At 44.4% G+C, this 24,515-nt stretch overlaps 1 protein-coding gene across 1 annotated transcript; it reads right to left on the reverse strand.

Annotated features, from left to right (window-relative positions):
• Nucleotides 1-264: 264 nt before the first annotated feature.
• Nucleotides 265-18,061, reverse strand: LOC141095741 (uncharacterized). The gene is made up of 5 exons (XM_073582026.1): nucleotides 17,970-18,061; nucleotides 14,891-15,019; nucleotides 5,375-5,560; nucleotides 5,040-5,160; nucleotides 265-3,194 (listed from the first exon to the last, which is right to left on the reverse strand). Exons 2-5 carry the CDS (start codon nucleotides 14,966-14,968, stop codon nucleotides 2,371-2,373), a joined length of 1,209 nt encoding a protein of 402 aa, XP_073438127.1. The 5' UTR covers nucleotides 14,969-15,019; nucleotides 17,970-18,061; the 3' UTR covers nucleotides 265-2,370.
• Nucleotides 18,062-24,515: the final 6,454 nt, after the last annotated feature.

Below are 24,515 nucleotides of genomic sequence, written 5' to 3' on the forward strand. Positions count from 1 at the left end.
TAAATTAACTTTTTGAGGATATCCTAATTTTGTGAGAAACACCTGTATGTGAGGCAGAGTATAAGCATTTTTTACAATTAATACTAAGACGTTATGCTTGATAAAAACATGTTGGTGATGTACGTTGCATCACTTACAAGACATTGGGGGCAATTTGATAGCAAAGTACATGACCAATTCCCTTTAACAGTAGCACAACTCACTGATCTTTATACATGTTGTGGTCAGAACTCACCCTGACAGATGGAAGGACGACAAATATCATTACATAACTAAACTCCACTTTATTAAAAACATTGACAATAAAATGATATTTTAGTAAATTAGAGACCAAAACAGACAATGTCTAAACACTACTAGGGTACCTAGCATTGTAGATAAATCTTAAAGCCTACCGTACCTTGCCAAATATGTACCTACATGACTCATGTCTATTTTTAATGTGGCACCATGTTACATTTTTATAGCTTTTTATTTTGCCAAAACAAGGGTCTATTTATACATTAAAAAAAATAAATAAATAAAAATCTGCTTAATGATGGCAGGAGACTGTGTGACTGCAGGCTAAGGACCCATTCAGATTGTTGCATTGTGTCCGCTTAACTGTTCATATTCAAGATATTACATCCCATCGTCCACAGCCAAACTTCAACAGACTGAAGGAGATAGAATTCTATCTCCTTCAGTCTGTTGAAGTTTGGCTGTGGATCTTGCTTTTAGATTAGAAATACAGTTAAGAGGATTTGTCACCAGGTCAGAAGCAGGGAGATTTTGTTCCAGCCACTCCTCTGAGTAATGCATAGCATATATATTTTTTTTTTTTTTTTTTAATGTCTACCAAACGGTTCCAGAGCCATTTAATTCAGTGCAAATGTTTTAGGGCATTTTCTAAATAGGTGTGGCTTAAGGTAATACACAGCAGACCAAGTAAGACACACCCCAGAGGATGACGTGAGCCACACCCCTTTGTTAAAACCATAAAAATTGACACTAAATAAAAAAAATGACCACATCTCTGGAACTGTATGGTGGATTTTTAAAAGTGAAGAATACTTAGGGGAGGAGTGGGACGTTAAGAACAAGAGCTACTCTCTTGACCTGGTGACAAAGTACATTAAGCCCATCCATATAGGTTTTGTAGTCTGGTTCCAGAATGTCACACAGAAAATGATCCATTGAACTTTGTTTGAAGTTAATGAAGCGTAGGAGGACCATAGAAAGTTAGGATGTCTGGTTGTTACATCCATATTATAGCCATGTAAAATCAGCCTTTAGCCACTTTCAGGCAACCAATATGGCTGCATTCTGGGGTCCTCATTTTAGATACACAATGGAAGTCTAATGTTGGCCATACACATTAGAAAGCCAACAATCGTTAAGCTGACGGCCATCTCTCCCATCATACACAGCAATGTTTAGTTAAACATTTCTGTGATCTTAAGGAGAGTAGCCTGGCAGTGGCTTTACACTACGCCAGACAAGAGGACTGGTCATCGAAAATCATGAGGCCCATGCAGACATTAAATAAAAGCTGTCTGACCCCACAGATCTGTAATGTGTATGGGGGTCTTATTTTGGGTTAAATTTAATCACAGGCCAGTGGCGTTGGCCATAATTACAAAGCTAAAAAAAAAATTCACCATTTAAGTGGTGGTTACAGGGCCACATCTTAGCATAAGTACTACAGCCACAAGTCTGATAACCCAAACTAAAAGCAAAATTCACAGATGATGCCATCCGTTTGGGTCATTTGACCCAAGGCCAGAATGGGATTCAAGAATTCAGTACAATCATTATTTATATTGCTTTTCGGTTTTAAAATATTTGCCAAATTGGGGCAAGAGACAACGGTGCAAAATCATGGAGACCTAGAGATAGTAGAAATTGCTTAATTGGACCCCATCCACTGGCTATGTCCATGATCCGTTCCCACCAGACAGGTGACCTGTTGGCATCCGCGGGTCTTTTGATTAGCTGATCTGGCGTGTAAGGCCATTCCTGCAGAATACGGCAAGTGTAAAGTTGTGCCAGGCCAGCTCATAAAGAGAGGCACATATGCCGGAAGGCAAGAGACACGTCGCAGGGCCCCCCCAACTAGTATCTACAGATTACCGATGTGCCAGCTGGAGCAGGCCCTGCAAATCGATTTTCACCATCTAGACTGGTGTTTCGATGAAGTGTCTTCTGGAGCAAAATGCCGTAAAATATTTTAAGAAGCGATTGTCCCTTTATGAATTTGGCAAATTTTTCAGCGACCATAAGAAATGGTAACGTCGTGGACTAGAGTTCAATGCGGTTGTAATTTACACCCCTTTTTGTGGCATAAATTATGACACGCTCAACCAATGCCCTTCTTCCTTTTAAACTCATCTACTTTCCAGTTGTAGGTGCTGGGGTATCATCATAATCTGAAGATGCGACATTTTTGCTTAACTGCGGGTTTTGTCCATGAAATTTTTGGGTGTGTTTAAATAGACCACTTTTGGTTGTCAATTTTTTCCCGCACTGAAGACAAGGGAATTCTGTCTGGTCCTTGTGGGTTTTCTGATGCTGATGAAGACATTTACTATAGGTGAAGATTTTCCCACATACCTTACATGGATACGACAGATCAGTCGCATTGTTAGTTTGGTGTTGGATTAGAAGATTGTTCGACTTAAAGATTATTACACATTCAAGACATGGAAATTCCTTCACTTTGTGAATTTTCATGTGCAACTGAAGGCCTATTTCACAGTTAAAAGATAAGTCACATTCGAGGCACCGGAAAACCTGAATAGCCTTTCGGTAGGTGAGACTGGACCTGTCATACAAGTAAGGCTGCTTGGAGCCATTTCCACTTTGAGTAAATGGAAATGAATGTATTCTTTTGTGTACGGTAAGATTCCTTTTGTATGGAAACCTCATGCCACACTCCAGACAGGAGAACGTCTTACAAAGATTTATTGGGGAGCGTTGGTAATTTAGAGGCAAACTAGTAATTTTGGTAGATGAAGGAAATTCCTCATTTTTTGTGTTTTGTTCTGTGGGGAGGTCAGGTAAAGATTGAGAGATTGCAGGAGGACCTGAAGACATTTTTTTTCTACCACCTTTTGCACCTTTAACTGAAGATTGGGTACTTTCTTCAAGAAGTTCTTGTAGGATCTTCTTTTTAACAGAAGTTGATTGTTCTGTCACAGTTTCTTTTTGTTCACCTGAAAAAAAAAAAAAAAAAAATATGTTAGGAAATAATTGGAATAGAACCCACGCTGGAGGTGTAAGTCCAGGTATAAAGCTGAATTTTTACTAAACTCAATTTGTGTAAAATAAAAGACATTTGGCTAATCTGATCATCTCCTGGTAGTAACTTAATTTTATGGGTTTTGTTTTTGCTTGATTATGTTTTTTTAGTGGATTTCAATTTCTTAACTTGTTTATAGTAGTTTGAGCTCTGGTTTTAAGAATTAGAGCTGAATATTCCCCTCATACACAGATTTAAAAGGGAATCTGTCACCTCATTTTTCGCATATAAGCTGCGGCCACCACCATTAGGGGCTTATCTACAGCATTCTATAATGCTGTAGATAAGCCCCCAATGTAACCTGGAAGATAAGAAAAACAAGGTAGATTATACTCACCCAGGGGTGGTCCGGTCCGATGGGTGTCGCAGGAGCCATGCCAGGAAGCAAGGAAGAGGACATCATTGCATGAAGATGGGAAGCGCCGGACCCGCAACACTCACTGGACCGGACCGCCCCTGGGTGAGAATAATCCAACTTGTTTTTCTTCTCTTTCAGCTTACATCGGGGGCATTATAGAACGCTGTAGATAAGCCCCTAATGGCAGTGGCTGCAGCTTATATACAAAAAAAATGAGGTGACAGGTTCCCTTTAAAAAGATCTCGAGGGAAGAGCTATAAACATTGTTAAATGGCCATCCTCCTTATAGCAATTACCCCATTTCATACTACCCTCTCTGACAGTACCCTGCACTAGCAGTCGTTTAAAAAAAAAAAAAAAAGTGCATAGCTGATAAAGAGTGATAATGCACACATTAAGGACATAAGTACATGGGTAAGGTATGTAGTATCACAGTAAAGTAATCTCCCCATGACTATAATGCAAAGAAATCTACAGAACAAAAAGCCAGAGCTCAGGGGCGGTGCCGAGGGCAAAGCCAGGAGCGCAGGGGCGGTGCCGAGGGCAAAGCCAGGAGCGCAGGGGCGGTGCCGAGGGCAAAGCCAGGAGCGGTGCCGAGGGCAAAGCCAGGAGCGCAGGGGCGGTGCCGAGGGCAAAGCCAGGAGCGCAGGGGCGGTGCCGAGGGCAAAGCCAGGAGCGCAGGGGCGGTGCCGAGGGCAAAGCCAGGAGCGCAGGGGCGGTGCCGAGGGCAAAGCCAGGAGCGCAGGGGCGGTGCCGAGGGCAAAGCCAGGAGCGCAGGGGCGGTGCCGAGGGCAAAGCCAGGAGCGCAGGGGCGGTGCCGAGGGCAAAGCCAGGAGCGCAGGGATCCTTATAGTCGCCTCTCAACATGACGCAACTAAAGCTTTGGAGTTCAGTCAGTCAAGCAGTAAAATGACTGGCAGACAAATATGGGCCCTTTGCAGTCCATTAGCTCAACAAGCACAATTCCAAGAGTTTTGGAGGTGGAAATGGGTCTCTAATGTCCATACCTCCTGTGCGTCTGCAGTAATGATATGTCTGCCCAGGAGTCAAATTACATAAAAAAAAAAAAAAAATTGCTAAAGTCAGCACAACGGCAAGTTCTGCAGGGTATACTCTGACGAAGTACGTGACTGATTATTAAAACCAGATTGTGTCAAACACTGGCCAGACCCCACATATTTACAGCATACGTGATTAGCCCCCACCATGTGTTCATGCAAATTCATTGGGGGACAAGTGATCAGACATGTAAGTTTAAAAAACAGATTTGCCTGATCCTCAGGTATCATTCTTCCCCCTCAATCTACTGTCGCCGACATACTAAATTGTGTGAACAGGTCCAAAAAAAAAAAAAAAAAAAGTCTGACAGTTTCTGCAAACATTAATAAGCAAATTCATTACCCGATAAAGTGTGTCGGTCTTTATTCTTCAGAACGTCAGTGTAAAAATCCTGGCGACCTTCTAAGAATTCCCATTCATCTGCTGAGAAATTGACAGTGGAGTCCTCACACCGCTCAGGAATCTGTTCCGAAACACAATGATGCATTTCATCATTCTCTAATATACTCGAGACCCACGACCTTCTAACGGATTAGAATAGAATTTTGGAAAACGGGTGTACAAACTTAATTGGATTTATGGCCACACAGGTTATGTGCAACCTATGGAGAGTTTCCTTTGCCCATTTTGGGGGGGAGGGGGGGGGGGGGGGGTTTCTGGATTTTCCCCATATTCACCTCTCCAGAAAGAAGTTGCATTATTTGATTGTTGATTTCTAGAATCTTGTCTTTATTCTCCTGTACAGGTGGATGAGGCGGTGGCGGTGCGCTGGGCTTCGGAGTCTGTTTCCTTCCCTCTGAGCCATGTGGACTGCCTTTCTCGTACAAGGTTTCACTGGATGCCTTCTTCACCATCGTGTACTTCTGTATATTAAAAACAGGAGAAAACATTAATATTCTGAAAGCCTTACGCAACCAGTGATTTATGGGAAGAGCAAAAACACAACATGGCACACATGAAAATAAGAAACTTTGTAATATATGTTGGAGAAATCGGCTTCTTTCTTCCATGACTGATCTCTCATTGGCAAAATTCTCTAAGGGTTATTTCCACCTCCAAGATCCTATCCCAATAAATAAGAAGAATAAGATGATTGCTATTAATAAATAATAAACACCTCCAATTAAAAAAAGATATATATATATATTTTTTTTTTTTTTTTTTTTTTTTTTTTTTGTTTCTTACCTCATGTGCAAGTATTGCAGGACCTTAGGTATCCATGGTTAAGACCACTAGCAACTAGATAACCATCACTATATCACTGGTCGTAACCAGGGATACCTAAGGTCCTGCAATACTTGCACATGAGGTAAGAGACATAGATTTTACCTGTGAATTAAGGGTGTATCTCCATCTCCATGATTCTATCCCAATAGAAATGCAGTATAGTTTTTCTATGTCTTAATTCACAGGTAAAAATCTATCTTCACCGAATACAGATTTTCTCCATAAAGAGAGATCAAGGAAGTGAAAGAAGCAGATTTCTCTGATCAGATATATACTGTATGTATGTATGTATGTATGTATGTATGTATGTATGGCCACACTCACTCCACACGCAAAACATAATATCGTAATATAATATATTTCAGAGGCACATCTTACCGACCACAACAGGTCACACTGCCTGTGTTGCCCATAGCAACCAATCACTAAGCATCTTTTATTTCACCAGAGCTGTTTAACCCCCTTTCTGTCATGTGACGTACTATCCCGTCCATGTGCCCTGGGACTTAATTCCCAGGGACGGGATAGTGCGTCATAGCGATCAGCGGCGCCCACGTGGTGAGCGCCGCTGATCGCGGCCGGGTGTCAGCTGATTATCAGAGCTGACACCTGGCACTATGTGTCAGGGGCGGTCAGGAACCGCCCCAGACACGTTAACCCCTGGCACACTGCAATCAAACACGATCGCAGTGTGCCAGGGAATTAGGGAAGCATTGGGAGGGGGCTCCCTCCGTGCTTCCCTGCGACCCCCGCAGCAGCGCGATGTGCAGCGCCGCTGCGGGGGGGGGCGCGCCTTTCCTGCAGGTCTCCGGTTCCAAAAAGGCGGCGGGGAGCTTTGGGGGCCTGCAGGGAGCTGGCTTCCTCAGTGCCTGCAAAGCGCAGGCACAAGGAAGCCTTCTGTACTGCCTGTGACAGATTGCTGATCTGTCACAGCAATCTGTGATGTGACAGATCAGCGATCTGTCACAGGACAGTGATGTCCCACATTGTAATAAAGTAAAAAAAAAAAAAATTATACATACTCATTTTTTGGAAAAAAAAAAAAAAAGATAAAATAAAAGTACACATATTTGGTATCGCCACGTCCGTAACAACCCGCCCTATAAAACTGTCCCATTAGTTAACCCCCTTTAGTGAACCCCTTAAAAAAATAAAAAATAAAGCAAAAAAAAAAAATAAAGCTTTATGATCATACCGCCAAACAAGAAGTGCAATAACACGCAATCAAAAAGACGCATATAAATAACCATGGTACCGCTGAAAAGGTCATCTTGTCCCGCAAAAAAGAGCCGCCATACAGCATCAGCGGAAAAATAAAAATTTATAGCTCGCAGAGTAAAGCGATGCAAAAATAATTTTTTTATCTAAAATTGCTTTTACTGCATAAAAAGCCCCAACACATAAAAAAACACAAATGAGGCATCGCTGTAACCGTACTGACCCAAAGAATAAAACTGCCTTATCAATTTTACCGCAGGGGGAACGGTGTAAACGCACCCCCCAAAAGAAATGCTGGTTTTTGTTCATTCTGCGTAAAAAAAAAAACAAAAAAAAAAAAACACAAAATCAGAAAAAAAAGCGATCAAAAAATGTCACGTGCCTGAAAATGGTACCAATAAAAAAAAAAAAAAAATCAGCTTGTCCCGCAAAAAATAAGACCTCACATGACTCGGTGGGTCAAAATACGGAAAAATTATAGCTCTCAATATGTGGTGATGCAAAAACTTTTTACAATAAAAAGCGTCTTTTAGCGTGTGATAGCTGCCAAACATAAAATCCGCCATAAATAGTAAATCAAACCCCCCGTTATCACCCCCTTCGTTAGGGAAAAATAATAAAATTTAAAAAAAAATTTCCATTTTCCCGTTAGGGTTGAGATTAGGGTATGTGCACACACTGCAGATTCACCTGCGGGTTTTTTCCCACGGAACCGCAGGTAAAACCGCAGGTAAAGTGACCTGTGGTTTTGCTGCGGTTTGACACCTGGACAATGGAATAGGTGGCAAACCGCAGCAGAATCCGCAGAAACAATTGACATGCTGCGGAAAAAAACCTGCAGCTTTTCCGCAGGTAAAAAACCGCAGCGTGAGCACTGCGGTTTTGAAAACCCATAGGCTAACATGGTAAAGTACCATGTCTGCGGAACTGCTGCAGTTCTGCAGGGCCAAAACCGCAGCATGAGCACATACCATTGGGGGGGTTTCCACTGTTTGGGCACATCATGTGCTCTTCAAACGCAACATGGCATCTGAACTCAATTCCAGCCAATTCTGCGTTGAAAAAGTCAAATGGTGCTCCTTCCGTTCCAAGCTCTGCCATGTGCCCAAACAGTGTTTTGCCCCCACATATGGTTATCAGCCTACTCAGGACAAATTGCAAAACAACTTTTGGGGTCCAATTTCTCCTGTTACCCTTAGGAAAATAAAAAATTGGGGGCAAAAATATCATTTTTGTGGGGGGGAAAAACAAAAAAAAAAACGATTTTTGTATTTTCACGCCCAGGCATTATAAACTTCTATGAAGCCCTTGGGGGTTCAAAGTGCTCACCACACATCTAGATAAGTTCCTTGGGGGGTCTAGTTTCCAAAATGGTGTCATTTGTGGGGGGTTTCCACTGTTTAGGCACATCAGGGGCTTTCCAAACGCGGCATGGCGCCCAATCCCAATTCCAGCCAAAAAAGTCAAATTGCGCTGCTTCCCTTCCGAGCTCTCCCATGCACCCAAATAGTGGTTTACCCCCACATAAAGGGTATCAGCATACTCCGGACAAATTGCACAATAACTTTTGTGGTCCTGTTACCCTTGGAAAAATGAAAATTGAGGGTGAAAAGATCAATTTTGTGGAAAAAAAAATGATTTTTTAATTGTACGGCTGTACTTTATAAACTTCTGTGAAGCCCTTGTGGGTTCAAAGTTCTCACCACATATCTAGATAAGTTGGGGGGTCTAGTTGCCAAAATGGGGTCACTTGTGGGGGGTTTCCACTGTTTAGGTACATCAGGGGCTCTCCAAATGTGACATGGCGTCCGATCTGAATTCCAGCCAATTTTGCATTGAAAAAGTCAAATGGCGCTCCTTCCCTTCTGAGCTCTGCCATGCGCCCAAACAGTGGTTCCCCCCCCACATATCAGGTATCAGCGTACTCATGAGAAATTGCACAATAACTTTTGCTGTGCAATTTCTCCTGTTATCCTTGGTTAAATAAAAAAAAAATTGGACCTGAAGTAATATTTTTTGTGAAAAAAGTTAAGTGTTCCTTTTTTTTTTTTTTAAGGATTCAAAAAATTCCTGTGAAGCACCTGAAGGGTTAATAAACTTCTTGAATGTGGTTTTGAGCACCTTAAGGGTTGCAGTTTTTAGAATGGTGTCACTTTTGGGTATTTTCTATCATATAGACTCCTCAAAGTGACTTCAAATGTGATGTGGTCCCTAAAAATAAAATGGTGTTGTAAAAATGAGAAATCGCTGGTCAACTTTTAACCATTATAACTTCCTAACAAAAAAAAAAAATTTTGGTTCCAAAATTGTGCTGATGTAAAGTAAACATGTGGGAAATGTTAGTTAAGTTTATTGTGTGACATATCTGTGAATTTTTATGCTCTTAAATCAAAGTTGGAAAATTGCGAAATTTTCAAAATTTTTGCCACATTTCTTTTTTTCACAAATAAACACAAGTTATTTGAATGAAATTTTACCACTAACATGAAGTACAATATGTCACGAGAAAACATTGTCAGAATCACCAGGATCCATGGAAGCGTTTCAGAGGTTTTACCTCAAAGGGACAGTGGTCAGAATTGTAAAAGTTGGCCCGGTCATGAACGTGCAAACCACCCTTGGGGAAAGCTGAGTTGTGATTGGATGCCATTAGCAACAGTTTTCCTTGTAGACAGTTGTGGGAACTGAGGCCTATTATTCTTATTTCAATTAGCAAGACTTACAGAAAGGAATACAGAAAAGGAAGAAAAGGAGGCAAGAGCTGCTTCCTCAAGGGCCACTAAAACATCTCAGCAGAGACTGCGCCTCTACCGTGTACAGACGGGAGGAAACCTGCGAGAAGACACACACACACACACACACATACAGTACAGGGGGAGAAGACACACACACACACACACACATACAGTACAGGGGGAGAAGACACACACACACACACACATACAGTACAGGGGGAGAAGACACACACACACACACACATACAGTACAGGGGGAGAAGACACACACACACACATACAGTACAGGGGGAGAAGACACACACACACACATACAGTACAGGGGGAGAAGACACACACACACACACATACAGTACAGGGGGAGAAGACACACACACACACACACACATACAGTACAGGGGGAGAAGACACACACACACACACACACATACAGTACAGGGGGAGAAGACACACACACACACACACATACAGTACAGGGGGAGAAGACACACACACACACACACATACAGTACAGGGGGAGAAGACACACACACACACATACAGTACAGGGGGAGAAGACACACACACACACACACATACAGTACAGGGGGAGAAGACACACACACACACACACATACAGTACAGGGGGAGAAGACACACACACACACACACACATACAGTACAGGGGGAGAAGACACACACACACAGTACAGGGGGAGAAGACACACACAGTACAGGGGGAGAAGACACACACAGTACAGGGGGAGAAGACACACAGTACAGGGGGAGAAGACACACAGTACAGGGGGAGAAGACACACACACACACGTATATACAGTACAGGGGGAGAAGACACACACACACGTATATACAGTACAGGGGGAGAAGACACACACACACACACGTATATACAGTACAGGGGGAGAAGACACACACACACACGTATATACAGTACAGGGGGAGAAGACACACACACACACACATACAGTACAGGGGGAGAAGACACACACACACACACATACAGTACAGGGGGAGAAGACACACACACACACATACAGTACAGGGGGAGAAGACACACACACACACACACACATACAGTACAGGGGGAGAAGACACACACACACACACATACAGTACAGGGGGAGAAGACACACACACACACACACACATACAGTACAGGGGGAGAAGACACACACACACACACATACAGTACAGGGGGAGAAGACACACACACACACACATACAGTACAGGGGGAGAAGACACACACACACAGTACAGGGGGAGAAGACACACACAGTACAGGGGGAGAAGACACACACAGTACAGGGGGAGAAGACACACAGTACAGGGGGAGAAGACACACAGTACAGGGGGAGAAGACACACACACACACGTATATACAGTACAGGGGGAGAAGACACACACACACGTATATACAGTACAGGGGGAGAAGACACACACACACACACGTATATACAGTACAGGGGGAGAAGACACACACACACACGTATATACAGTACAGGGGGAGAAGACACACACACACACACATACAGTACAGGGGGAGAAGACACACACACACACATACAGTACAGGGGGAGAAGACACACACACACACACAGTACAGGGGGAGAAGACACACACACACACACACATACAGTACAGGGGGAGAAGACACACACACACACATACAGTACAGGGGGAGAAGACACACACACACACATACAGTACAGGGGGAGAAGACACACACACACACACACACACACATACAGTACAGGGGGAGAAGACACACACACACACACACACATACAGTACAGGGGGAGAAGACACACACACACACACACACACAGTACAGGGGGAGAAGACACACACACACAGTACAGGGGGAGAAGACACACACAGTACAGGGGGAGAAGACACACAGTACAGGGGGAGAAGACACACAGTACAGGGGGAGAAGACACACAGTACAGGGGGAGAAGACACACACACACACGTATATACAGTACAGGGGGAGAAGACACACACACACGTATATACAGTACAGGGGGAGAAGACACACACACACACGTATATACAGTACAGGGGGAGAAGACACACACACACACACGTATATACAGTACAGGGGGAGAAGACACACACACACACACGTATATACAGTACAGGGGGAGAAGACACACACACACACGTATATACAGTACAGGGGGAGAAGACACACACACACACGTATATACAGTACAGGGGGAGAAGACACACACACACACGTATATACAGTACAGGGGGAGAAGACACACACACACACGTATATACAGTACAGGGGGAGAAGACACACACACACACGTATATACAGTACAGGGGGAGAAGACACACACACACACGTATATACAGTACAGGGGGAGAAGACACACACACACACGTATATACAGTACAGGGGGAGAAGACACACACACACACGTATATACAGTACAGGGGGAGAAGACACACACACACACGTATATACAGTACAGGGGGAGAAGACACACACACACACACACGTATATACAGTACAGGGGGAGAAGACACACACGTATATACAGTACAGGGGGAGAAGACACACACACGTATATACAGTACAGGGGGAGAAGACACACACACACAGTACAGGGGGAGAAGACACACACAGTACAGGGGGAGAAGACACACACAGTACAGGGGGAGAAGACACACAGTACAGGGGGAGAAGACACACACACACGTATATACAGTACAGGGGGAGAAGACACACACACACGTATATACAGTACAGGGGGAGAAGACACACACACACACGTATATACAGTACAGGGGGAGAAGACACACACACACACGTATATACAGTACAGGGGGAGAAGACACACACACACACACATACAGTACAGGGGGAGAAGACACACACACACACATACAGTACAGGGGGAGAAGACACACACACACACACACATACAGTACAGGGGGAGAAGACACACACACACACACACATACAGTACAGGGGGAGAAGACACACACACACACATACAGTACAGGGGGAGAAGACACACACACACATACAGTACAGGGGGAGAAGACACACACACACACACACACACATACAGTACAGGGGGAGAAGACACACACACACACACACACACACAGTACAGGGGGAGAAGACACACACACACAGTACAGGGGGAGAAGACACACACAGTACAGGGGGAGAAGACACACAGTACAGGGGGAGAAGACACACAGTACAGGGGGAGAAGACACACAGTACAGGGGGAGAAGACACACACACACACGTATATACAGTACAGGGGGAGAAGACACACACACACGTATATACAGTACAGGGGGAGAAGACACACACACACACGTATATACAGTACAGGGGGAGAAGACACACACACACACGTATATACAGTACAGGGGGAGAAGACACACACACACACGTATATACAGTACAGGGGGAGAAGACACACACACACACGTATATACAGTACAGGGGGAGAAGACACACACACACACGTATATACAGTACAGGGGGAGAAGACACACACACACACACGTATATACAGTACAGGGGGAGAAGACACACACACACACGTATATACAGTACAGGGGGAGAAGACACACACACACACGTATATACAGTACAGGGGGAGAAGACACACACACACACGTATATACAGTACAGGGGGAGAAGACACACACACACACGTATATACAGTACAGGGGGAGAAGACACACACACACACGTATATACAGTACAGGGGGAGAAGACACACACACACACGTATATACAGTACAGGGGGAGAAGACACACACACACACGTATATACAGTACAGGGGGAGAAGACACACACACACACACGTATATACAGTACAGGGGGAGAAGACACACACGTATATACAGTACAGGGGGAGAAGACACACACACGTATATACAGTACAGGGGGAGAAGACACACACACACACGTATATACAGTACAGGGGGAGAAGACACACACACACACACGTATATACAGTACAGGGGGAGAAGACACACACACACACACACACGTATATACAGTACAGGGGGAGAAGACACACACACACGTATATACAGTACAGGGGGAGAAGACACACACACACACACACACGTATATACAGTACAGGGGGAGAAGACACACACACACACACACGTATATACAGTACAGGGGGAGAAGACACACACACACACACACACGTATATACAGTACAGGGGGAGAAGACACACACACACACACACGTATATACAGTACAGGGGGAGAAGACACACACACACGTATATACAGTACAGGGGGAGAAGACACACACACACACGTATATACAGTACAGGGGGAGAAGACACACACACACACGTATATACAGTACAGGGGGAGAAGACACACACACACACGTATATACAGTACAGGGGGAGAAGACACACACACACACGTATATACAGTACAGGGGGAGAAGACACACACACACACGTATATACAGTACAGGGGGAGAAGACACACACACACACGTATATACAGTACAGGGGGAGAAGACACACACACACACGTATATACAGTACAGGGGGAGAAGACACACACACACACATACAGTACAGGGGGAGAAGACACACACACACACATACAGTACAGGGGGAGAAGACACACACACACACATACAGTACAGGGGGAGAAGACACACACACACACGTATATACAGTACAGGGGGAGAAGACACACACACACACGTATATACAGTACAGGGGGAGAAGACACACACACGTATATACAGTACAGGGGGAGAAGACACACACACGTATATACAGTACAGGGGGAGAAGACACACACACGTATATACAGTACAGGGGAGAAGACATACACATATATACTATATACAGGGGGAGAAGACATACACATATATACTATATACAGGGGGACATGACATACAGGTGTATATACTGGGGGAGATGTCAGACAGGTATATACAGGGGATGCTATGCCGAGCTCTTCAGCTAGTAGCAGATATTGGATTTTTCTCACCTCTCCGGTCAGCAGGTAGATTATGTAGAGCGTTCGGTTTAATATCTTTTTAGTCACGTTATCAATGTCATTGTCCATTTCAAAGAGATAATGAGCTCAACCTATCTGCAGGGCGCTTCTGTAAGTAATCTGGCAGAAAAAAAAAAATATATATATATATATATATATATCAGTGCATATCGCCTTCAGAGTTGTAAAAAGAAAGAAATTTTAAAAATCACTCTGAATTGTAAAAGATAAAAGTGTATATATATATATGTAGACTTTTACCTCTATTAGGCTGAGAGCAGACGGACTTTTTTGCCCTGTGGATTTTTCCGCACAGAATTGAAGAAATCCGCAGGTCAAACGGCCTGCATTTTTCCTGCGGATTTCTTCCATTCTTAATGTGGCTTTCTTGCAGTTTTCCCCCTGCGGATTTGGAGACTGGGGAGGTGGAAAACCGCACAAAAGTAGTGACATGCTGCGGATTTTGTACCGCAGGAAAACCGCACGGAAAAATCTGCAGCGTCTGCACAGTGTTTTTTTTTTTCATTGATTTACATGCTACTGTACATCACACTGCGGATCCGCAGCATTTCTGCACAATAAAATCCGCTGCGGATCCGCAGTAATTCTGCATCATGTGCACACAGCCTTAGAGATTTTTCGGCTTGTTCTTTTCCCTCCTCAATATTTTCACGAATGCCACTTTATTATACAATTCATTAAAATTGCGATAAGAGGCATTTTGTGCCTCATTTATCAAAAGAAAAGCAAATGAGCTTTAGTTTTTAACACTTCAAGCCATATAGCAGGCATATGGTGCACATAGTACAGGTGCTGGCGGTGTTATACAGCTGGCGCCTGCCTCTAGCAGCAACAAACAGCCAGCTCTGATCAGTGGTCATTTTTATCTCTATAGCGCCAACATATTCCATAGCACTGCTGCTGTCAATCAAAAGGGTTTTTTTAAGTGGCACCATCCCCACCTCTGTGGCACATCCATTGCTGCCATCTCCCTTTCCATGACGGGATCATGGGGACCTGATGGCTTTTTATGGCAGCCGTGGGCATTATGGAGGCATTTTTCAAATATATTTTCAAGTCCACTATGGAAACTAATAAAGTGTGATTGGGGGGGAAAAAAAAAAAAAAAAAGCTATGCTGTACCCGTTGCCATGGACAATAGTTGTTTTAACCAGATCAATGAACCTGTGGACAAGTGATAAGGTAGAAAGCAGCATCCCTCACCACTGGTTACTTGAGACAGCAGCTTTGTTGGGGTAACATAAGCAAAACATGGAGGAACAGAGATGAGTAACAGCTGTTTCGCTTGAAACACGCTTCGTCTGGGTCTCATAATGAGCCGGTGACCACAAGCGCAGTTTTTGACTGGCAGGTGGTCAATAAGAGCAAGAACAAACCTACAATGACTTGTGACTCACAGATTTCCCCGCAAACACTGGAGCGATCTGGGAGGTCACAAACTGAGGGAGACTGACATAAGTGTGAGCGATAGAAAGTGAAAATGGCAAAGGATAATTGAGACTGGGGGCAGGGACCTTACATTAGAGGCACCATTCTAAAGCTACAATAAAAATAATAAAAGAAAAAAATAAGAGAAAAAAAAAATCATATGGCTAGGTCCATCATTTTTTTTTTTTTTTTTTTTTTTTATATCATCAAAAGCTACTTGTAATTTCCAGCAGGAAAAAAAAAAATAAAAAATAAAATAAAAAAAATAATTTTGACGCCACCCCTCCAAAAATAAAAGTTTAAACATTTGCAGCGGTCCTGGGTTCAAATCTCAACAAGAACAACATCTGCAAGGGGTTTGGATGTTCTCCCTGTGTTTGCATGGGTTTTCCTCTGGGTACTCCCATATTCCAAAGACATAGTGATAAGAATTCTTGATTGTGAGCCCCATCGGGAACAGTGTCAAAAATGTCTGTAAAGTGCTGTGGAATTAATAGCACTATATAAATTAGTAAAATAAATACAGAAATTCCCAATATAAGATGCATAAAAGTCTTTTGTGCACCTTATCTATGCTATTATTTCTAAACACTTTTTCGGTGATTCCTTTGTATCCCCGTTCATACTGCACCCACACACAAAAATGATGCACCATTTGAAAGATTTTATCACTAAATACAATTTAAACATTAATTTTCATAAACCTGCAGTAAAGAAAAATGACCTGCAGGTGGCACCTCAACCAGAAAACATTTTTTGGTCTCTACTTATCAAACCAATTTATTGTATTACCAATCTACATATAGAAATACCTGTGTGTTCATCAGCTCATGAAATACACTGAGGCTGTGTACCCACGTAAGTTTTTTTTTTTATGCGTTTTTTTACCGGCAAAAATGCTTACATGAAGCATCCCATTCATTTTATTGAATTCCGCACTTTTTGTGCATATTGATGCGTTTCTTTCCGTGAAAAAAAAAAAAAAAAAAAGCGCATCGCGGTAAAAAACGCAGCATGCTTATTAATTTTGAGGAAAAATCCGCATTTCTAACTATAAAAAAAAAAAAACGCATAAAAATGTGCAAAAACAAACATGCGTTTCCTGGAAAGGAGTCCGGTTTTTAGTCCGGAATTTTCTGCATACGTGGGTACATAGCCTTACGTTTGACCAGCTTGCTTTTTCTGAAATTGCCTGGGCCCTTCCACGACCAAAGTTAGTAAGTTTCGCATGGGCAAAGCGAGTACTGGGAATTTCCTTACAGACAAGAGTAGAATAGTTTTATTACTTGGAAACAGCAAGTTGGAGAAAATAGAATCACAGACATCAGAGCTGAAGGTTACTAAGTAGTGTGTGTATCACATGCTAGAAAATATCACTAAATATCCAATACTGATGAGTATTTCATGTCCACATAACAGAGACTGAACCCAGACATGCTGGCGTGTAGCTGCCACACAAATATATCCTATTAGACCCACTCGGCCTCAGTATAACAGCCCCCAAACTATTCAGCTCTACTAAATTTGTGATTTTTTTTTTTCATCACTTTAATTTTTGCAAACATACTCATGAAACCTTTGTATGTAAGTCACTCCAGAGACCACCAAAGCATGGCCTTACCTTGCTGCAATGGTGCAATTCTGAGAAGCTTGGATTCCGGGCGTGCCTACTTCTTATAGACAGCCTTTAATTATGTGCAAGCTGGTACATAGCTGTGAGGTGCAAAGTTTAGGGTATGTGCACACGTTGCGGATTCGTGTGCGGATTTTGCTAAATCCACAGGTAAAATTTCCTGCGTTTTACCTACGGATTTAGTGCAGCTGTCCTGCGGATTTATTGCAGATTTCCCCTGCGTTTTTACACCTGCAGATTCCTATAATGGAAGAGGTGTAAAAACGCAAAGAATTGACATGCTGCAGAAAATAAACCGCAGCAAATCTGCGTGGAATTTGCACAGCATTTTTTCGATTCCATTGGTTAAAATGGTACTGTACACCGCAACAGAATCCACAACGTGTGCACATACCCCTTTGACTGAATTCAGATGAGAGCATGCAAAATTGTCCGATTTTCATCCAAAAAAAAGGACAATATTTCATCCATCTTGTCATCTACATTTGTTTTATACATCAACAATGTAACAAATACTAAAAGACCAAATACGGTTTCCTGTTTTCATGATTGCAATGAGTCTGGAAAAAGAAAAATCCTGGAGCCACATGGATGATAACCCGTATGTGATCCGCCTTTTGCGCACTCATTGACTTATGATTGGCTGATCCGAAATATGGAGCAAAGTGGAATATGCTGCGACCGTCAGTCTGTATGTAAAAATCTTCATGTGAATTACCACATTGGCTTCCATTGTCCGTATGCGATCTGTACAGCACACTGACCAATTACGCACTGGTCTGTACGAGTACTAAGGTCGGCGTCCCACATCCTTTATTTTTCGCAATCATCAAAAATAATCTGTGTTGTTTGCTCAGTGTGCCGGACCTATTTTTGGTCCGTGTGTCGGTTTTTACCATTTTTGCTGCATCACCTATAATCGTATAAATAAATAAAAAACCCTAGCTCCTCCTACCCATTAACCAATAAATTACAAACTGCACATAGAGGAAATCCGTTTATTTTTTTTACTGGGCCATTGACAGATGAGTTTCATTCTTAACACGGATCAAAGCAGGACGTTTTGGTTTTCTTTTTGCGAATAATCGTTCTGCAAAAGAAGAGGATACATGAAAAGGGAAATACATTGTATTGGGTTTGTGATCCCTCTGCCAAAAAAATGGATGACACAAGTGCCAAAAAAACTGATGTGTGAAACCAGCCTGCGGCCGAGGTTACACGGCGACATGTGTCATGCAACAGCAACTCTTAGACAAGTCACTTGACCAAAAATATTTGTGCAACTTCTTTGCAACTTGCTGTCGCGTGACTGTTTTATAGCTGCGATTTTCCTGTAAAAAAAATACAACCAAGTTGCATACAAGTCGCAGTCGCATGTGACTTGCCTTGAAGTCTTTGGCAAGTGAGTCACATGTAACATACTGAACCTTCCAAGGTTCAGTTCGCCGAACGTCCCGATGTTCGCCAACATGTTCAACGAACGTCCCTGAACCCCATTAAATTGAATGGGAGGCAAAACCAAATGTGTACACAACACCTTAAAGGGTGACAAAAAGCTTGCCGAACAACTCAAATTAGGGGCAGACACCATGAAAAGTGACGTAAATTGACCCACAGTTGACCTTTGCTAATGACACAGCAGCAGTCAGACATGAGCCATGCATGAGGTATCAGGGTCTGGACCAGCATTTACAGCGTGGAATTGAAGTTTCAATGAGGACCTGGTGGTTAAAGGAGTGGTGTAACACGTCTTTGCTGGGAGCCCTGATACCTCATGCAACAGCTCAAATAGTTTTTTTTTCCCAGCTTCACTCAGATGGCACAAACACCAGCTTCATAGAGTACTATTGGTAGAAAAATGTCAGCATAGTAACACAGGTAGTTGAGTGAAAATATGTGCAGGCCTGCTGGTCTGAGAGCTCTACTGCTACAGGTAACCCACCCGATGAAGACCCAACTTGGGAGTCTCCACATTTAAAAAAATTGTTTGCAACATCAGCAGCAGTAACAACAGCAGGCATAGAAGCCACGACAAAGGTGTCACAGACTGTAATAACATGAGATCAGCGCCTGACAATAAAAACGACACCTGCGACTGGGGTGTAAAAGTCAATTCCCGATCCCATGACTTGTTCATTTTGATGAAAGTTAGGCGGTCTACACTTTCAGAGGACAGTCTGATGCATTTATCCATCAGGAAACCACCAGCAGCGCTGAAAACACGTTCTGAGAGAACTCTGGCTGCTGGGCATGACAAAACCTCCAAGGCGTGACAGGCGAACTCAAGCCACTCTTCCATTTTTGAAGACCAAAATGCAAAAGGGTCCAAACTCCCCCTGATGGCATTGATATTGTGCTCCAGATACTCCTGCACCATCCTCTCCAGTCACTCACAATGTTTCAGACTTATACTCTGTTCTGCTGGTGCATGGGCTGGTCTAAAAAATGTGAATGTGTTAAACGACTCACAGAATTTGCTTATGCTACTTACACTGCTGCTGCTAATGTTTTTGCGGTGACGCCTTGACGTTCCCTCACTGCAGTCTTGGAGAAAACCACTCTTAAGATTGTCTGCAAAAGTGTTTCGATACTCCAGCATGCGCGCGCGTCTCTTTCCAGGGGAAGAAGTATCTGGCAAAATGTACTGTTGTACCGTGGATCTAAAATTGTGGCAATCCGGTAGCCAGCACTATTTCTAACCCTAAGAATATGGGCATCATGTTGAAGATAGTGCAGCAAGAAGGCGCTCATGTTTTGAACTTCCATAAGGTCCAAGTCGTTGGTGGCGGGGTAACATTTAAAGTTGCTTCCTGCCAACTAAGGACAACAGACAGGGGATCGTAATCCTCTTCATCTTCTGACTATTGTGCGCCCATCACCTCTTCCTCCACGTCCTCCTCAATTTGTTCCTCAGCTCCTGCACCTTCACTAACAGTTTGTATGATACCATGAGCCCCCCTCGATCATCACTGTAATCCACCCACCCATGGCACCCTCCTGTGCAATAACAGTCCGGAACCTAGAGATATTGTTAACCCTTCCACATCCTCCTCTGCTTCCACCTCTTCCTCTGGGGTCACCACTCCTCATACAGACTATTCAAAGTGTGCTACAGCTTGTAGATGACTGGAATAGTGATGCTGATGAGGGCATTGTCAGCACTAATCATCTTAGTAGCCATTTCGAAACTGAGCAGAAGGGTGCAGAGGTCCTTCATCTGTGCCCACTCCGCAAGCGTGATTTGCACCACATCCATACTGTATTGGCCCAGGCTATGCAAAAGGACATACTGCACCAGAGCGCATCGCTACTGCCACATTCGCTGCAACATGTGCAGAGTGGAAATCCACCATGTCGGAGCAACGCAAATCAAAAGGTTAACCGGTAGGACAAAAGACCTCTGTAGAGATGCAAGTCAATGACCTGCAGGGTGCGACTAGCGGTAGCAAGCACACAGCTACCGTGCTTTCTGCAGCAGTGAATCCAGGCCGGGATAGTGTCTGAAAAATTGCTGTACAACCAGGTTGAGGATGTGAGCCATGCAAGGTACATGTGTAAGGTTGCCCATGCGTAGGACCACCACTAGGTTTGTACCATTATCGTACACGGCCTTCCTTGGCTCCAGGCTCAGTGGGGACAGCCATTCCTCTAACTCTGCCAGGATAGCTGTCCACAACTCCTGAGCTGTGTGACTGTAATCTGCAAGGCATATTAATTTTAACACTGTCTGATTGTGGTGAGCCCTGGCTGCGCAGTTCAGAGGTGGGGGGATTCTCTCTGCACTGTTGGAATGCGTGTCTCATTAAGGGAGAGGTTGAGGGCACAGGTGGAGGCCCTAGAGGAGGTGGAGGAGCCAAAAGCAGTGGAGGAAGTGTTGAATCCAGGGGTTTGCCCCGCAAGCCTTGGGGATTCCAAGACTTATGGAGCAGCCCCATGACCGCCTGCCCAAACAGCCACCAGAGTCACCCAGTGCCCCGTCATTGAGATGTAACGCCCCTGCCCATGTTTGCTTGTGCAGGTATCAGTGGTGAATTGCACTTTGGCAGACATACATTTTTTCAGGGAACAGATGATGTTGTCTGCGACATGCTGGTGTAGTGCAGGCACAGCTTTCTCAGAGAAGTAATGGTGACTGGGCAACTGGTACTAGGGGACTACAACTACAACAACCATCAACTTTATGAAACCGTCTGTATCCACCAGACGGAAAGGCATAATTTCCATAGCCAACAGATTGGAGATGGTAGAGTTCAAGCTCTTAGCTTTGGCATGTGGAGCGCCCTCACTCGCCAGGGCCGTGGGGTACTCGGTACCGGGCCGGTTGATCTTCTCAACGGGAGTTGTCACGGCAGCAGTGACCTGGTCCGTGGCCCTGGGGCTCCATTGCAATCGGGGTTGTTTCAGTGTGCTTATGGTGGTGAAAGTCTATAAGTGATTCTTGACACCACCTGTGGTGTTCGGCAACTGTTAAGCCGACGCTACAGACAGATCCTCTGGGACAGATGGTGTAGTGCAGCAATGATGTTATAGCCCTCCACAGGCAGGGCTGTAGTCCCAGGGCAGTGTAGGTGAAGTGACACTTAGATGGTGTAGTGTCGGGCGCAGGAGGGATGTAGCGGTGTCGGGCAGGCTGGCGCAGGAATAAGTGGAGGACACCAGGGCATGTAGTTCCAAAGCTTTACTCACAGTCTGTTGTGGTACAGGTGCCCGCATCCGTGCCGTGTCCTCCGGGTCAGGAGCTCAGCCAACTTCCAGGCAAGATGAAGTACTCCTTTCCAGCACTCCGCCAACATATGTGCCTTTTCTGAACGTCTCCCTCTTAGCGCCTTTGAGTGAAGTACTCACAGTACTGAGTTACACTGGAGTTCCTCCTGTCAGATGTTCCTAAGAATCCTACTTGTACGGCAGACAGCTGTAGCCTACTTCGGAGACTCCTTCTACCTAGTCCTGGCTCACACACGTTGCTGTTGTGCCCCCAAGTCTGGTGTGGGAATAAAGTGGTCACTACTTCTATTCCTTCGGTGTCTGCTGCAGGACCATTAGTATCCATACAACCTCGGGGACCGGACCCCGGCCTTGCACTTAGAACTTGGGAAGGGTTCTCCTCTAACCCTGGTTCTTGTTCTGTTATTCTCCTCACGTCCTCACGTTCCGTACTAATCCTTTCTTTCTTATGGAGAGTCAGGCTTTCTATCAATGTTCCTTTCTTGTGCCAGCCGACCCAGATCACTGAGGTTGGCTGCAGCAGTTCCTTCCTCCATCCCACTCAGGGGATCTCCTTTCACAGACTGACCTCGTCAGACTCCTGTGACTAACTAACTAAATCCTATCCTCTTCCCGCTCTTTTAGTGCAATCTAAGCTCCACCCACCTCCCAGCACTCTTCGTGTGCCAAGCAGGGAGCCACCAAAGGTGCTTTGCTACACTACTATGTTGTGTGGGATGCAGGTGTAGTACCTCTGTGGCGACTGAACCCTCAGGGGCGCCACACATGTGTAGGAGAAAACATTCTTTTACGTGACCACAACAGTGGGATGGAGGGCTGCCTGCTGTGCTGAGAGAGGGTGGAGTAGGGTGAACAGGACAAACTGCTAGACTGTGAGATGCAAGTGGAGATGTTATGGTGGATTGAGAAAGATGTGTTGTGCTCAGTGAAACAAAAACAGCAGGCATCTCCACTTCCGTAACAACCGATGGGCTCTCACTCACCCTGACTGTAGGGGGTAAACAAGTGGAGTTTCTGTGTCCAGAGACTTGTGGTGCGAGAACACTTGGCACGGTGACGGAGGAGGAAGAAGCAGCAGATGTGGTTGATTTGATGGTGGTGGTTGGTGAGGCCTGCTAGTTCACATTTTAGAGCAGTGAGAACCTCAGACTAAGGCATGTTGATCGCGCATGTGCCGGTTAATGCATGTAGTAGTCAAATTATTGCAATTTTTGTCTTTACTGAGTCTTTTTTGCTTTGCACATTTGGCAGATAACTAGAATTGAGTCATCCTTTGCAGTCTCATAAAAGGCCCAGACTAGCTAACCTTTGCCACCACTGTGAACTGCAGACTCACGATCAGTATCACAGTTGTGGCTGAGGATGCAGTGTTTGTTGTGGTTGCATCACTCCGTGTCTGTGTGGGAATCCGCAATGTAACCTCCTCGTCTTCCTCCTCTACTGAAGTACTGAGCTGCGTACCTCTGGGTTCACACCAAGTGGGATCTACAACCTCATCGTCATCTTCTCTGTTTTCCCACTTGTTGCCTTAAGAGTCACCCTTCTCCTCTTCCTGCCCTGACACCACAGTACAGTCCGCGTGCGCCTCTGGTATCTGAGTCTCATCGGGATCACCTCCACCCCAGGGGGTTGTCTGGTGATGAGTGTCTGAATTCTACTCTGACCCTACTTCGTCCGGCCCCGGATCCAACATGAAAAAGTGTTGCTCTTCTGGATTCTGCGAATCTTTGGAGTAGACCTCTGATGCCCATGGAATAGAATGTGTGAACAGCTTTTCAGACTGGTCCCTCTGTAGTTCCCCATAGGCAG

This window comes from Dendrobates tinctorius, unplaced genomic scaffold (assembly GCF_039654945.1).
Source record: "Dendrobates tinctorius isolate UK_male_01 unplaced genomic scaffold, ASM3965494v1 ptg000070l, whole genome shotgun sequence".
Taxonomy (NCBI): domain Eukaryota; kingdom Metazoa; phylum Chordata; class Amphibia; order Anura; family Dendrobatidae; genus Dendrobates; species Dendrobates tinctorius.